Source organism: Ctenocephalides felis, unplaced genomic scaffold (genome assembly GCF_003426905.1).
Source record: "Ctenocephalides felis isolate EL2017-DRISC unplaced genomic scaffold, ASM342690v1 CF-g0.4_SCAFFOLD_01886, whole genome shotgun sequence".
Taxonomy (NCBI): Eukaryota; Metazoa; Arthropoda; class Insecta; order Siphonaptera; family Pulicidae; genus Ctenocephalides; species Ctenocephalides felis.
The window spans coordinates 85,247,620-85,263,292 of NW_020538040.1; the positions used below are offsets into that span (position 1 = coordinate 85,247,620).

General features: G+C 29.4%; 1 protein-coding gene across 1 annotated transcript in view; it reads right to left on the minus strand.

Annotated features, from left to right (window-relative positions):
* LOC113376684 overlaps window positions 1-15,175 on the minus strand; it is an 85,527-nt gene extending 70,352 nt beyond the window's left edge. Inside the window, exons 1-11 of the mRNA XM_026616695.1 lie at window positions 15,021-15,175; window positions 14,577-14,685; window positions 13,531-14,340; window positions 13,040-13,159; window positions 7,318-7,497; window positions 6,872-7,059; window positions 5,827-5,900; window positions 5,718-5,755; window positions 5,534-5,632; window positions 5,201-5,269; window positions 4,649-4,744 (exon numbers count right to left, since the gene is read on the minus strand). Of these exons, the coding sequence (XP_026472480.1) occupies window positions 4,649-4,744; window positions 5,201-5,269; window positions 5,534-5,632; window positions 5,718-5,755; window positions 5,827-5,900; window positions 6,872-7,059; window positions 7,318-7,497; window positions 13,040-13,159; window positions 13,531-14,340; window positions 14,577-14,685; window positions 15,021-15,115 (1,878 nt within the window). The 5' untranslated portion in view covers window positions 15,116-15,175. The remainder of the gene's footprint in view (window positions 1-4,648; window positions 4,745-5,200; window positions 5,270-5,533; window positions 5,633-5,717; window positions 5,756-5,826; window positions 5,901-6,871; window positions 7,060-7,317; window positions 7,498-13,039; window positions 13,160-13,530; window positions 14,341-14,576; window positions 14,686-15,020) is intronic.
* Window positions 15,176-15,673: the final 498 nt, after the last annotated feature.

Here is a 15,673-nt window from a genome sequence, read left to right on the forward strand (position 1 = left end):
AGAAATTAACTAATAACCAGAAATAATTTTTAATTGGAGGTGATTTTTAGAAATTTGTAACATACCATTGCAAAAAATTATGTCTGACTATTGTTAATAATGAAAATCAATTCGTTGGATGAAACTTATAGAAGAACCTAATTCTAGAACCTATTTGATGAACTTTGAATTAATAATAAGTATAATATATTAAATAATACATATTAGAAACAAATTAGATTTAGAATATTTCACAATTTCAAATACACTCATTTTTATATATCTTTCTATATAATTCCATAAATGTGAGCGAGTAAACTATAACAATATCTTTAAAAAAAGGTACTTATGTTCCAAACAGAATTATAACATTAGATATGTATTTCATAATAATTCAATTTGCAAAATGAATTAGCCAGTAACTCAATGCAAATTAAATGCTAAATTATTGAAATAGTAATACACATACAAAATATTGAAATAGTAACACATTAAGATTGCAATCATCTGTAATACATAAATTGTAGGGCAGGATTATTTTACCCCATTCTAATAAAAAAATAGCTTTAACTGTAATTAAATCATGAATCTTCAATATTCCAATGATGAGTGCATTAACAAAATTTTTGGCACCTCTATCTCAGTATAAATGTATATAAAATTGCCTCAAGGGAAATCTTTATAATATTAATTTTAATCAGTCAATGTTGATTTATAATCTATAATTGCAGACCTTGACATGATCAGCAATTCAACTTGCACAGCACATTTCATCACAGCTGTTTTTGTTGTATAACATAGTACAGTTTATTTCATTCATTCACATCAGGCATTCACAATTCTACTCACATGACTAAAAATAGTATTGATTGTAGTAATAAATTTTAATAATCTCATACATTCAAACATTATTCAAACTTTCACCAAGTGATTTTGACATCAATGTATGATTTTGTGATTCATGATGACACAATTATGTTTTTTTAGGAAATGAAATATCTAGAATGAACTAGATCAGAAATCTAAAGTTTTAAATATTAAAAACTAAATTATGAAGACAAACAATTTATGATTAAATTGTAGACCATTTCCTCAGTTAAGAGTTTAAATACTGTTGTGTTGAATTTATCATTAGCTTGATTAGTGCCTACTGATAGGTAATCATAAAACAATGTTATTAAAATTAAAAAATATTTAATCTCAGACAGATTCTTATTCAAATGATGAATATAGAAAACTAGTATACGTTTTGAAATAATAGTAAGGATGTAAATAAATGATGTCAATATCACAAAGGAGATTAAGAACACTTAAAATTACTTTATGACACTATTTTTTTTTAAATAGTATGCAGTTTCTATACAATTCAAAATTAATTACACCTATCCCCTATTTTACACAGTACTCGTTTTACATGTTATTGATCTTACAAGGTCTTTAAAAGTAATTTAGTTAGTAATTTTAAAGTAACATGAAATTATATACACTAAACTATGATTAGCTTGTATCTACAATAACATTTTCATTGATGTAGTGCCAAAATACAACATTAATGTCTATGATAGAAATATGTAAATAACATTGGAACTCCCCGTTTTATGATCAAAACTAAATCTTATGCGTGTATGAACTAGTTTGTTGGAAATACAAAAATATAAAGCTTCATTCTTTTTAAACTTTATTTTTGATTAGTGTTTATATATATTGATAGCGTATTTACTCAAGGTGAACAAATAAAATTATTTTTTACAAAATCTACAATTGATAAAAAAAATTATGGTTTGACAATGGTAAAAGATAAAAATAAAAACTAGACTCAATTAGAAAAATTGTAGCTGCTGGAATGTCCACAAGTCTTACCACAGTTTCTCGTTGTGGAAATTATTGAAATAAATTAATATTTGTATAATATATTAAATGTGTTTGATATTTAATATATTAATATATATTTTTTGTTCAATGTGATGTTATTCATTATATTAAAATCTGACAAAAATGAATTTTTTAGAATGATTTTCGATTAGCACGGTTTTTACATATAAAAAATTATTTTTCGAGTTACACGGTTTTGTATGAAACGTATTTGTTGTGTAAAACGAGGGACAGGTGTATACAGAAGCTTTATTATAATTATGTACTTAAATAATTGAATATCATTGGTAACACCATCAGATATACCAACGAGCTGGATAAAATTAATCAGTTTTTCACGTATTGCTTGATTAGTATTTCATTGCTAAGATTTTCTACAAATGCTCAATTATTAGATCTGATGGACACCTGCTATTTTAAAATTATATTTCATGAAAAATATCTTTGAAAAAATAATGTAAAATTACATCATTTATTGGCATGTTGTGACAACTTATGAATAGATATTATTGCTCAGCTTATTTATAATTCATTTCAAAAGCCTTAGCTTCACTCAACCACGTTTTCAGATAATACAGCTTGAGACTGAATATCGACACGACATATAGGACACTGTTTTCTAATAAGCAGCCACTCATCAGCACAAGTGACATGAAAGAGATGCATACATGGAAGTCGTCTGTGAAAATTTGTAAAATTATCATATCAAATAAACACACATCTATAGATGAATAATCAAATTTTCATATTTTTTATATAAATTCTGAATCATGTTTAAATGATCTCACCTAACACTTAATCCTTCCTCAAATTCTGAAAGACATATTGTGCATTTCTCAAGGTTATCATTACTGAGATTCTTCTGGTATATGTATCTACACGTATTCTGCTCAATAATATCCTAACGTAATGAATAAAATTGTATTAGATACATTAACATATATTGATCGGCCAAATACAAAATTTACAAAAAATCTGGTTGTAAGTTACATTGTGGCAAGTTGCATGAACTTCCTGTTTTGTGTAAACAATGAATTTAATCAATATTTTTTAATTTACATATGATCTAACTGTCTACCTGTCTACTTCTCTACATTTATTCCCCGTCGTCTACCTACTTATCTGTCTGTCTAGCTGTCTACTTACCTGTCCACTTTTCTTTTTCGTTATCTTTTTATCTGTTTACCTAATTACAACTAATTCTATTTGTATATGAATCAATAATAATAACTGTAAAGATGATATTTAACCAACAAATGTCAATGTTTGCAATTTTTTTCCGCTTTTCCAAAACCTTTGAATCTGCCTTCGCAAAAATGTAATTAATTCTTCATTTCATTAACAAAATTAAAATACTTTCAAAAACACTCAAAACGAATGCTCCGTTTTCTCAAAAATGGTCGTTTTTAGCACTTTTTTCTCGTATCTTCGAAATGGCTAGAGCTGCCTTTGCCAAAAACTAATCAGCATGTCTCCCTCTATCAATAGGAATCGAGTGTTTTTGAATCATTCAAATCGTTTGATCTGGCACCCAAAATTGTAGATGAAAATTTGTAACCATGCATACAGGCCGACAGGCATATATGCATACACACGCACGCACACACACACACACACACACACACACACATATATATATATATATATATATATATATATATATATATATATATATATACAATACTTGTTTATCTATGACCACTCGAGTGAGCGCTGAGTTCGAAAGTTCGAAAAGTGTTGCATGGATCCAAACCAAACTGTTTCTGACTGTCAGGAAAAAATCAAAATGAGTATGAAACAGCTGCGGATCGTCAGATTGGCTTGGATGGAACGAACCCTATGCATTTTTATGCTGCCAATTGTGATTTGGTGTTGATAATAAGCATACGGCGAAATATATTTGTGAGGTTAGGTTATTATATGTCAAATGCTTATTGAAAGCGGAGTTTTAGCAGAGAATATTACCATTCATGGTATGTAAATTAATATATTGAACACCGTTATATTATTACACAATACAAATCGGGCATTATAACAAAATTTATCATTTTCCTTACAGCAACTAAATCTAATAAAGCGCTTGATGATGAACGTAGTGATAAAATATTTAAGTTAATTGTATTGATGGTGCGTGAAGGCAACAAACCTGCCATACATTAACACAAGCATTATTTGTTCGTCTTGATTTTGATTATACTACTCGGCTCATTGAAAGATTGCAATTGGTGCAATGAATAAAGTATGCCAATATTGTCAGGCAATGAACTTTAGAAATAAAACAGAAGGCATGTGCTGCAAGAAAGTTTTAAATGAGAAGTGAATCTTCTAAATCGGATTACATTTTGAATTTTTTTACATTTTATTACATTTTTCAATTTTACGAATTGAATACATTTATAAGTAATATCATCACTTGATTACTTATGATAAATTTTATAAATTTATTCTAAACTTTAATTTATTGTTCTTTTTATTTTTTAATTTTAAGTAAATTTTGACCAATTAGTATTGATTAATAAAAACCACTGTAAAGCAGCAAAATATTTTTGATGACAAAACAACGTTTGCCGGGTCAGCTAGTATATATATGTATATATACCAATTTTTACAAAGTTATGCCAAAATGTTTAGGTGCTCTTAAAACATAAAGATATGCAAAAATTATCAATTTTCACTTTTTTGTGATTACTATAAGTCACCCTAAATGAAGTTAAAAAAACAGAAGCAAATTTATTAAATCATAATTTATCTTTTAAGAACACTTCACATTTAAAAAAAATGTTAGAAGGTATCTCACCATGGTAGCACCATCTTCCGCATCCTGCATCAGCACATTCATCCCTATCATATCTCGAATATATGAGATGAAATGAGACCGACTGGTTGCAACATCCTACAACATATAATACAAATATTAAAATTAAATTTGAACTACTTGGAAGTAGCATTTTACTTCAAGGCAAGCTGCATTAGCAAGAATGTTGCATAAAACGAGAACAAAAAACTACACTCTTTTCTGCTAATTACAAAGAATCGACTTGGTCGATCGTCGAGAAAACTGACCAACGCTAGTTCCTGTTGAGTTATATAAAATGGCTTTTTAATTTTTGAAACCGGTTCAACCGTTTTTTAGAAATCGTCGACGAAATGCCAAAAATCGGCTTACATACATACACACACACATAGACATACTTTTTCCAAACTTAGTCACATTCAATTTAGAATTGATTGAAATATTAAGAAAACCTAAAATTAGCAAATAGGATTTTATCGCAAAAACAAACATCTCCTTCAGGAATTTAATGAAAAATAAAAGTTTTCCTCAAAAGATAATTAATTTCTGAATTACCTCAGCCTCAGAATCAGCACCATATGCAATCCATGCCATATGCAGCGCGAGAGCTTGCCTGCGTGCTTCCTGATTTTGAATAATTATTAAAATCACAAATTAAATATGCATTTTATAATAATTATTAAATTTCAATAAGTTTTATAACAGAATGAAAACCTTAGGAATAGCCATGCTGTTCGTGCATTTGTCAAATTACTTATCTGATACTTAAAAAGATTAAGATTGAGCCTTCAAAATTAATTTTCACCAAATTTAATAAATACATATTTTTGAAACAGTTTAAGCTTTTGAAATTTCGTATTAGAAATTATACTAATAATATTTACTTACAACAATTCGTTCTTGGCGCATTCTTTCTCTTTGATGAACTAAGTAGGGCTGACGAACATTATTTGTAGTCGTAAGTCTTGGCGAAACGTTATTTTCAATCTTAAAGGCAAATAAAACAGTCAATAATATAAAAATTTAATATGTTAAATATAAATCTTTGCACAAAAGAAAAGTATACACTAACTGTACGATTGGGCGGAATTATTCTATCTGGGCTTGGTCCTGCAATTAAAAAAATATATGAAGGCTGAGTATATACATTTATTTATATTTCATAAAGTATTTTTATATACCTCTTGCAACTTGAACATGTGTCTGTTGCTCAATTTGTAATGGACTTTTTGGTCTTTCAACAGTTACCTCCGCCCTGAAATTAATCACAATACGTATGATTCAATTTCTATAACAAATATTAATATAAATTCAAATATCACGTAATAATAAAATGTTTAGAAATCCACATCCAACCGAAAAGTTACTGCAAAATTAAATCTAAACTAGTGGTATATGGAATCATGTCTTAAGGCAAATTGCTGAAACTTTCCGTACCGTAATTAAATATTCGAGGAATTTTAAATGTACTTAAATGCGCTATTATAAATACTATAACTTTCATTATTCCCATTTTATGGACAAAATATAGAAACTTATAAATTAGGCGACGACGTTTATATATATTTGCATAAAAAGTAAATAAAAAGGTCCTTATTTCATATTTATAATAATTAAACAAACTAAATTACAAAGATAAAATTATTTATTTCAAGTATACAAGCAAGTATCAGAATTTTAGCTCAAATCCTGGCCATTTTCGATATTTAAAAAAAATTGTAAAGTAAAAAAATATTGTTGACATTTTGAGACCAAAGAATTTTTTTTTGCCTTCCCCAAAAACTATTTCTTCACATTGTCGACACAAGCAAGATGTTCTAATCAGATCATTCTAATCAGATGATCTGTTCTCTCAATAACTGCTATTTTATGCACTTTTTGCTTCATATCTCCGAAATAACTGAACCTACTTTTGCAAGAAACTAACCAGCACTTCTCCGCGTCAATACAAATTGAATTTTTTTTAAATCATTTTTATCGAATGCTCCGTTTTCCAAAACTCTCATTTTCAGCACATTTTTTTGCTTCGTATCTTCCAACCGTTTTCTGGGGTATGCCAAAATGTTCAGACACCTTTGAAACGTAAAGATATGCAAATAAAAATATTTTCGATTTTTGGGCGTTTACTATAACTTACCGCACAGGAAGTTAAAAAAATAATAACTATAAATAATTTTATTGATTTTAATTCAAATACTCAATATTAATAGCAAGAAAATTACTCACACATCACCATTCTCACTTTCAGCATTATTTTCAGAGCTTGTTCCAGATGTGTCTTGAGGGCTGTGGTGCTTGCTACAGTTACCCAAGCTTCCACAGGTTTCACAGCTATCATAGCTTTCACTGCTATCAAAGGCATTGGCATCTTCACGATCTTGTTCAAAAGATGAATCCACTACAATGGGAGTGGACTGAAATTGACATAGCATATGATTAACTATTGGAGTTGCACACAATAAAATTTTAAACGATTTCTTATAGTTTCAATAATTTAAATGCTGATTGCAAAAAAGCATAGTTTCAAAATGAACTTCTAGTGAATTATGATTAGCTAAGTGGTGCTTTTAAATTTCAATCAAAATCCAAAACCGTATTTCATATATATATATATATATAGTTTATATAATATAATTATCAACATTAATATAACAATGAAGTGGAGAACTAACCTCGTTCGGGTAATTAGCACGTGCAGTTTCCTCGTCGCTAGAATCAGTTAAAAAATCCAATTGAAGATCAGGCGCCGAAAGAAATATAGCCTCTTGGGGATTCTCGAATTCAAAAGGCGTGCTCTCTGTATCGTATTGTGCGTCAGTGTCTGGGGTTGCATCGGAAACTTCAACCCAGTTCTTCTCAATTAGAATTATAGTTATTATAAATATTTTTCATATATATATATATATATATATATACTAGCTGACCCGGCAAACGTTGTTTTGCTAAATAAGGTATATTCTAAACCATTTCTAGAGAATCAAAAATATTAATACTTTAAGTGCATAAGGATGTGTTGTTTGAATGCTATATACAATGAAGTATCATAAAAACATTAAACCCCATTAGTTTGTCTATATTTTGTCAATACAATCAAACTGCAAGTTTAATTCACTTCCTATAGAAAACATCGTATAATTCAAACCGAGTCTTTTTTGGTCTTTCGGCTTATTAATTACGTTTCAAGTTTTTCATATTCTTTTTGGATTCTGGATTTTGTGTATAATTGTAAATAATACTACTGAGCTTATAAAAAATTTTCAAATTTTTGCGAGAAGAGATAGAAAATAAATATTTAAAATTCAAAAAAGTGTTTCTTTTTTTACCTGCTTTTTGAAAAGTTTCAAGTAACATTCGGCGAAAAAAAGTAAATTTAATATAAAGTATATATGTAGAGCAGGGCGAGGCACAAAGGTCCAATTTGACTTTGAGCAAATGTAAACTATATTGTGAAAACCATAACAATTATATCACAGCAAATAACACATATCAAGCGAACAATTATCTGAGTTCAGTAAACTGTCTTCTACTTCATCATTGTAGAAATTTGCCTTTTTGATGTCTTTCAAAAATTTGGTATCTAGACCTTTTTACCCTGTAGGCGGGGTAACTTGAAACGGGCAGGTGGCAAACAGATTTAAAGCCTTATTATAGTTTTAAAGGTATTTTACAAAATAATTACATTTTTAACTAATGCTTAAAAACTACCAACGGAAGAAAATACTTTTATTATGGGTTCTCAAAGATTACCGTTTATCTCCCCCATTTCAAAGATTACCGTTTTCAAATCAAGCTTGTAGCTGGCTATAAATCTTTTTTTCTCTACTTTCAAATATTGTTGTTAAACAATGCTTAACTTTACTGATTTTTGACAAATCGGTGGTTGGCCTTTTTAACCCCGGACCTTCATATATTACTATCTATTCTGCGATAAATTCTGGAAAATTATAACTGGAAAAATGTTATTCGACAAAAGGTCCATTTGATCGATACCAAATTTAGGTTCTGAATTTAAATAACATAAATAAAAAATAATATATAACCTAGAAAATGTTTTATAAATACCAATGAGCATATAATTATACATAAGATCTTTCAGAGCACCGTGTTTGAGAAAAATATGCCAAAAATGCATTTTCATATTAACATATCAAAAAAGTTTATATTTTGAGTCTCTAGTAACACTTGGGGCCCGTTTACTAACGTTTTTGTATATAAATAAAACTACAAACAAAACTACTTACTACAAATTTATCACAAATAAATAATATTCGCGTAACACATCCTATTAAACGTAATTGAACATCATCTGTCAAAAGCGTTTGACATTTCACGAAATTGCCACCGTCCATTGTTCTATTTAAATTACGCTTCTACAAAAATTTTCAAATTATAAATGTAAAGTTTCTACGCGGATTTGAAATAATTTCTCACCTTTTGGACATTCTCTGGATTGGCACGAATTTTTCAAGACTAAGACTGGCCAAATCGATTCAGCCGTTTTCGAGTTTTATTCGGACATTTGAAAGAGAGCTCCATTTTTATATATAAGATATATATATATATATATATATATATATATATACAGTGGCGGCGCCAGACCATTCGTAGGCGTCGGCGAAATTCGTTTGCGAGGCCCCCCTTTATTTCCAACTAAAGTTGACTAGTGGTGCATGGCATCGTGCCTTAAGGCAAATTGCTGAAACTTTCCGTGCCGTAATTTAAATTCTTTAAAAAATTTGAAAACTGAAAAAAAAAGATTTTTCTTTATTTGAAATATTTTTATACTTTGAAATTTGTTGAACATTTCGAACCTTTTTTCAAAGCAATCACGCTGCGTTAGCTGCTTAGAGACGAAATATCGTACATTGGTACTGAACGCATAGTAATGTAAACAAAATTTGTACTTATTAATAAAAATCTTTATCGATAATTTGATATGCATACGTCTAATGATAATTTTTGTCCACCAAATGGCTTTGCTTTTACTTTTTTTTATTGAATCTGCAAAACCGCAAGATTTGCCTTTCTAAAAATTTAACCCGTTCTTGATTTTGTTAATACAAATAAAATGTTCTTTGAATCATTCAAATCGGACGTTCCATTTTCTTAAAGACTGAATTACCATTTTGGAACTTTTTGCTCCGTATCTTCGAAACGGTTGGTCCTGCCTTTGCCAAAAACTAATCACCACGTCTTCCCACCAATACAAATCAAATGTTTTCTGAACTTTTCAAATTGGTTGATCCGTGTTCACGAAATCGTCGACGAAAATTTGTATCCGTGCATATATACATACATACACACACATACATGAATTTTTCTTAAGGTATACCAAAATATTTAGAAACCTTCGTAACGAAAAGATTTTCATTATCGATTTTTTGCGATTAATATAACTTACCCTACGGGAAGTTAAAATAAACAAACTCTTCGGCAAAAATAGTTCGTTCTTCAGATATTAGAAAAACATTGAAATTAAATAATTATTCCGAAGAAGTTTCTTGTTTGCCAAATCATTCGATTAGCTTTTTTATGAATTCTCGACCGTTCAAGTTATTCGGAATCAAAATGATTGGAAACCACCAGCCTAATCAATAGCGTATTACATAAAATTTTGCAATCAACAATTGATAAATTAGAAAAATCTACAATCATAATGATTTGTGTGCACAAATCCGCACACAGAACATACACATGGCATTACCTGAAAGCTTAGACCATTATTCCACAATTTAATGAATTTTTATAATTAATTACTTATCGTAGTTTCATAAAATTTGTTAGTTTAGACTATAATTGTTATGACTATACGAAATTTTTCTTTTAATTTTTTTTTTACCAATTCCTTAGCCCTTATGAAAGAAAAAAACGGCGCGGCCGTTCCTCTCTACGGAATTCTAATCAGCACGATTTCCAACTGAAAACTTTCGAACAGTTTTTGAATTTCCAAAATTGGTTCAGGAATGTCGAAATGTCGGATTTTTTAAGAATCTTTAATTTTTTGTCGACAATATCGGAGCGGATCACCCGATTTAAATGATTCAAAAAACATTCGATTCGTGTTGATAAATTGGCAAAGGCAGGTCCAGCGGTTTCGGAGATGCAAAAAAGTGTAAAAGGTTATCAATGCAGTCTTCAAAGAACTGACCATCTGATTAAAATGATTCAAAAAATATATGCTTGTGTTGACGGTGTGAAACGATGATTAGTTTCCAATTAACAGTATTTATAATATTTATTTCAAAATATAAAACGATTGTTATATCTCATTGATCAATTCTTACTGATCATTGATTAATTTTATTCCTCGAATATTTAATTACTGTTTGGATACATTATGATACCTACTCATAAGAATTCCCAAAAGGAATAATGATTTACATTTTCTTCGCATAAGAAACAATCAAACAAATATAAACAATCAGAGAATTAGCCTTCTCGCGCGAAGTTGTTTAGATTTAATAATCTATAGTGTTGACAGACGATATTAGATAGTGTCCATTAGAGATAAGAGAGTAAAATGATAGTGCCCGTAAACCATTAATTATTTTCTTTACTTGCTCATCAGTATGAAAAAAAAACTAAATAAAAATTAAAAACGAAATTTTAAACAATTAAAAATTTTTCGGGGCCACTTGCGAGGCCGCCGCCGACACCGACACTGCCGACGCCTAGCTCCGCTACTGTATATATATATATATATATATATATATATATACACCTAAGTCTGTTTTTACACGGTCTTTTTGTACACGGTTTTGATATAACACGGTTTGAAAATTGAATATTTTTATTTTTTTTACACAATTTTATTCCATTTAGCACGATTTGAAATTTTATGTACTTAAATTTTTTTGTCAAATTTAATTTTTGCGAAGTATGTTCATATCACAAAAAAGTACTTATGAAAGAAAAACGTCTGAAACCATCGATAGTATCGATAGTTTGCGAACACTAGCTTAAAGATTTAAGTGAATTCCCCTTTAGCGCGTACAAACAATTTTTACTGATCAAAGCAAATGTGAATAGCACTAATTTAGGGGAATTATTATTAAAATAAACATGAATTCTTGTTCTTGAAAATTCTTGTTTTTCACTAATTTTAATAGGTTTTAGAGAGTAGAAACAAATCACCCATTTTTGTATAAGACCAATGTCTTTTTTTACACGTTTTTTTTTACACGGCTTCTTCTGGAACCAATCTCCGTGTAAAAACAGACTTAGGTGTATATATATATATATATATATATGAATATTTATTCAGGGTGTCCCAGAACTCAACATCTAGCCGAAAGAAGGCGATAGTATTGACCGTAAGGGTCTTCAAAAAAAATATGAGCTTTGGTGAATTTGTGATCATTTATTTGCGTATTATAGTCGATTTTTATTACTTTTATTCATTTAAACTTTGGAACTGCAATCGTAAATAATATTTCTAAGACCACAGTCAAAAATACTAACACAATTGTCCCAATTTTGCCAGTAATAGGACTTTTTGCTGAACTATAAATTTAAACTTTTTAAAATCGATCGACTTTCAGAAACCTTCCTTTTTAAAAAAAAATGTACTAAAGCTGTGTTGGCAAGTTTCATCAAAAGTTGGCATATTTAATTAGGATTGTAAAATGGTAAAATAAAACGAGTAAAAAAACGAAAGAAAGTCCCATAATTGCAAATGCACTCAAATATTTTTGTTTCAAATAAGCTCTTGATAGATTCATAATTTTACTGTAAAATGATGAGAGATAGTAGATAAGCTAAACAAATACTGACACCACTTTTACGAAAATCAACAAAAATAAGTAGAGTTAGTGAGTGAAACAAATACTGACACCAATGTTATCAAAATCAACAAAAATAAGTAGAGTTAATAAAATAATGTCTAATTTTGACTAAGTTTAATTTAGGTTTATTGAAATAAAAGTTAGAAAAATGTCATTTCGTATTATAATAAATGTTCAAATTGTTTCCTATCTGCGTCAACACATGCCCTATATCTTCTTAATAAAAATTTGTTTGTTAATTGAAAAGTTTTCGAAAAAGTTATAAAAATTAACCAGAATAACCTATTTTTTTTTAATAATTTTTATCAGGACAGTTACGATTAATACAATCACCCTGTTTCGGATTGACGTTAAGTTTTGAGACCTCCTCTATGACTATATATATATATATATATATATATATATATATATATATATATATATATATATATATATACATTGAGCCCTTAATTTCCTCTAAAAACCCGTCGACTTGCTGGTAATAGTTTTAGAAAATGTGCTTGTTTGTTAAAGGTAATATAAATGAATGCGTGTAAGCATGCATATACCTGTCATAGTATAGAAATTCACATATATAAAAAAGAGATATCAAAAACAAATAGTCACTCACCCCATTATTTCTTGAAGTATGACCACTTGGACCTGGAGCATTAAAATTTTCACTTGATATTACAGCAGAATTGGCATCCTGTGTAAGGTTTGCCATACAACGCTGGGCGTTGCCATAGACCTAAAAGTGTTATAAATTCATGAACAATGTTATGTAAATAAAATTTCGCGTTACTTGAAACGAGATTAATTTAAAATGCGTAAAATATAGTTATACATGCAATGCATTATTTAATTCTTATGAGTATAATGCCAAAATTTGTAATATAATTTGATTGTTAAACATCATATTCTTTAGATATTTCTACTTATTGTGTATCAATGAATATGAGGGTCTTTATATGTTCTTCATAACGCTTTCTATTATGTTTCAAACTGATTATTTTAGTGGTATAATATTTCAAGATTTGTTCAAAGACATTAATATATATTAATATATACATTTTCACATTTCATGCCAAATGAATTATAAGCCACCTAATTTGCACTTACATATGTATTTAGACTAGTATCTGTATCTGATTCATCATCCGATATGCATATAGGCTCATCATTAAAAGATGAAACTGATTCAGAAGCATTGCTATTACTTAACAGTGGTAATGATTCCCTAGCCTGAGCAGATAATTGTAACTGAATTCGTGGCATTTGGTCAACTGCAGTTGCGGCACTTGTTTCTCTTATCGACTGAGTCTGAAAATCAGTGCGAGGTATAATTTGATTATGTATTCTTTCAAAATGTGGTGCTGAATCAGGTTGTACAGTGTAGGCATTTATACGATGATGACAGTTTCGACATAAGGACGCATCGCCAGATTCTAATGATGATGGATGCGCACGTACTTCAGTACTAGACGGAGCAGATGTTATATTAGTATTTCTCTGACCATTCTGAGAATTGCTACGAAGACGTTTTCCTGTTTCTTGATTACTGACAAAGTATTCTTGGTCGAATCTTTCCGGTGAAATCAAATTAATGTTTGATGGCACAGAATGATTGGAAGTGTAACTACATGATGGTTTTGGCTCATTAATCACGTGGTCAGTAAGTATATTATCATTGAAAAAATCAGCATCAGATGCATTGGTATTGTTAAAATTATTACTAGCGATACTATATTCTGATGGATTTTGACAATCGCCAGGAGTAGAAACAAACATGTTTCCACTTTGAGAGGAGTTTATTTTTCTTTTACGATTGTTGTTCTTGCATGTTTCAATAAAGTTTTTTAACATTTTCTTGTTCCTCCCCATCTTAACATGTTTTGGAGCTGGATCATCTGTAGCCTTCATCACACACTCCTAAATGATAAATTATTCACATAATTAAAAGTTCACATGAAATAAGTTATTTTCTTTTTTCAAAGACGCGATAAATGATAAAATAATAAATTATTGTCTTTAAAATTTAGACAATAACAATAAATGAAAGTGAACGAAGATTCATGTTTGAATGTTTTACTCTTTATTTTATTAATTCAATTGTGATTTAACTGTAATAATACTTTTATAAAAGGCTATAAGAATAAATCACGTACCTCAATCATTTCATTCAAATCTTGTGTCTCAATGTTACGTGGAGCAATTGGACCTTGAGGTCGGTTTCCTAACATTTGACTATTCATTGGTAAATATATATACGTATTGCTGAAAATACAACAAATTAATCAACATTTTCATTCCTGCGCGAATTATCTTTTGTTCTTATGTTCTTAATAGCTTGATGATGCTTTACATGATTGATGCAATAAGAATGTTCTTACTGTGAATGTAAATTTTTAATATTTGTGCATTTTACACACACACACACATCACATATTATATATATATATATATATATATATATATATATATATATAGGTGTGTGTGTGTGTGTCTGTGTGTATGTGTGTGTGTTTTAGCTAATAAAAAATTAATAAAAAAAACTATGAAGGTTTAAACATTTGTAGCGAAAATTGTAAATGAATCCTAAGATTTATTACTTTTGTACCCAAAAGTTTGATCCTGCGGAGCATTTAGTGTTGATATATGTCACAACCCTTTGAACGCAGTAGCTTATTATATTGTTTTCAAACATATATCAGCGATATTAAGGGATAATATCAGATATTCGATAATGATAATTTACAAGTGGTTTCTGCGTACATTTATTGTCCAACAGCATGAGAAGAACAGCAAGTCTGTGCATAAAGCAATATGCTATATTTATTGCCCAATAATCTCGAAGTCATCGGTTTTCATAGCCTGAAAAAAAAAACAAATAATATTAACCCCTTAACTTAAAATGACGAGCAGAGCCCGCGTGCGATTGCTAGGCCAAAATTAAATGTTACGGGCACAGCCCGCGTACGATATTCGGGCCAGAAGCAAATATTACGCATTACGGGCATGTCCCGGTATGGTGAACGCAAGTATTATAAAATATTTATTTATACGAAACTATAAAACTCAAAATTATTTTTATTTTTGTGATGAACCGTACAGTATGAGAGAAAATAGTCACAAACGCCGCGCCAGCTTGAACAACTTTGGGCCGACATTTTCGAATCTAAATCGTAAGTTAAGCTTCTCATATTTGTTCCGGTTCGGTTCGAGAATGAAAGAAACAAAAATCATTACAAAACCCATTTTGTGC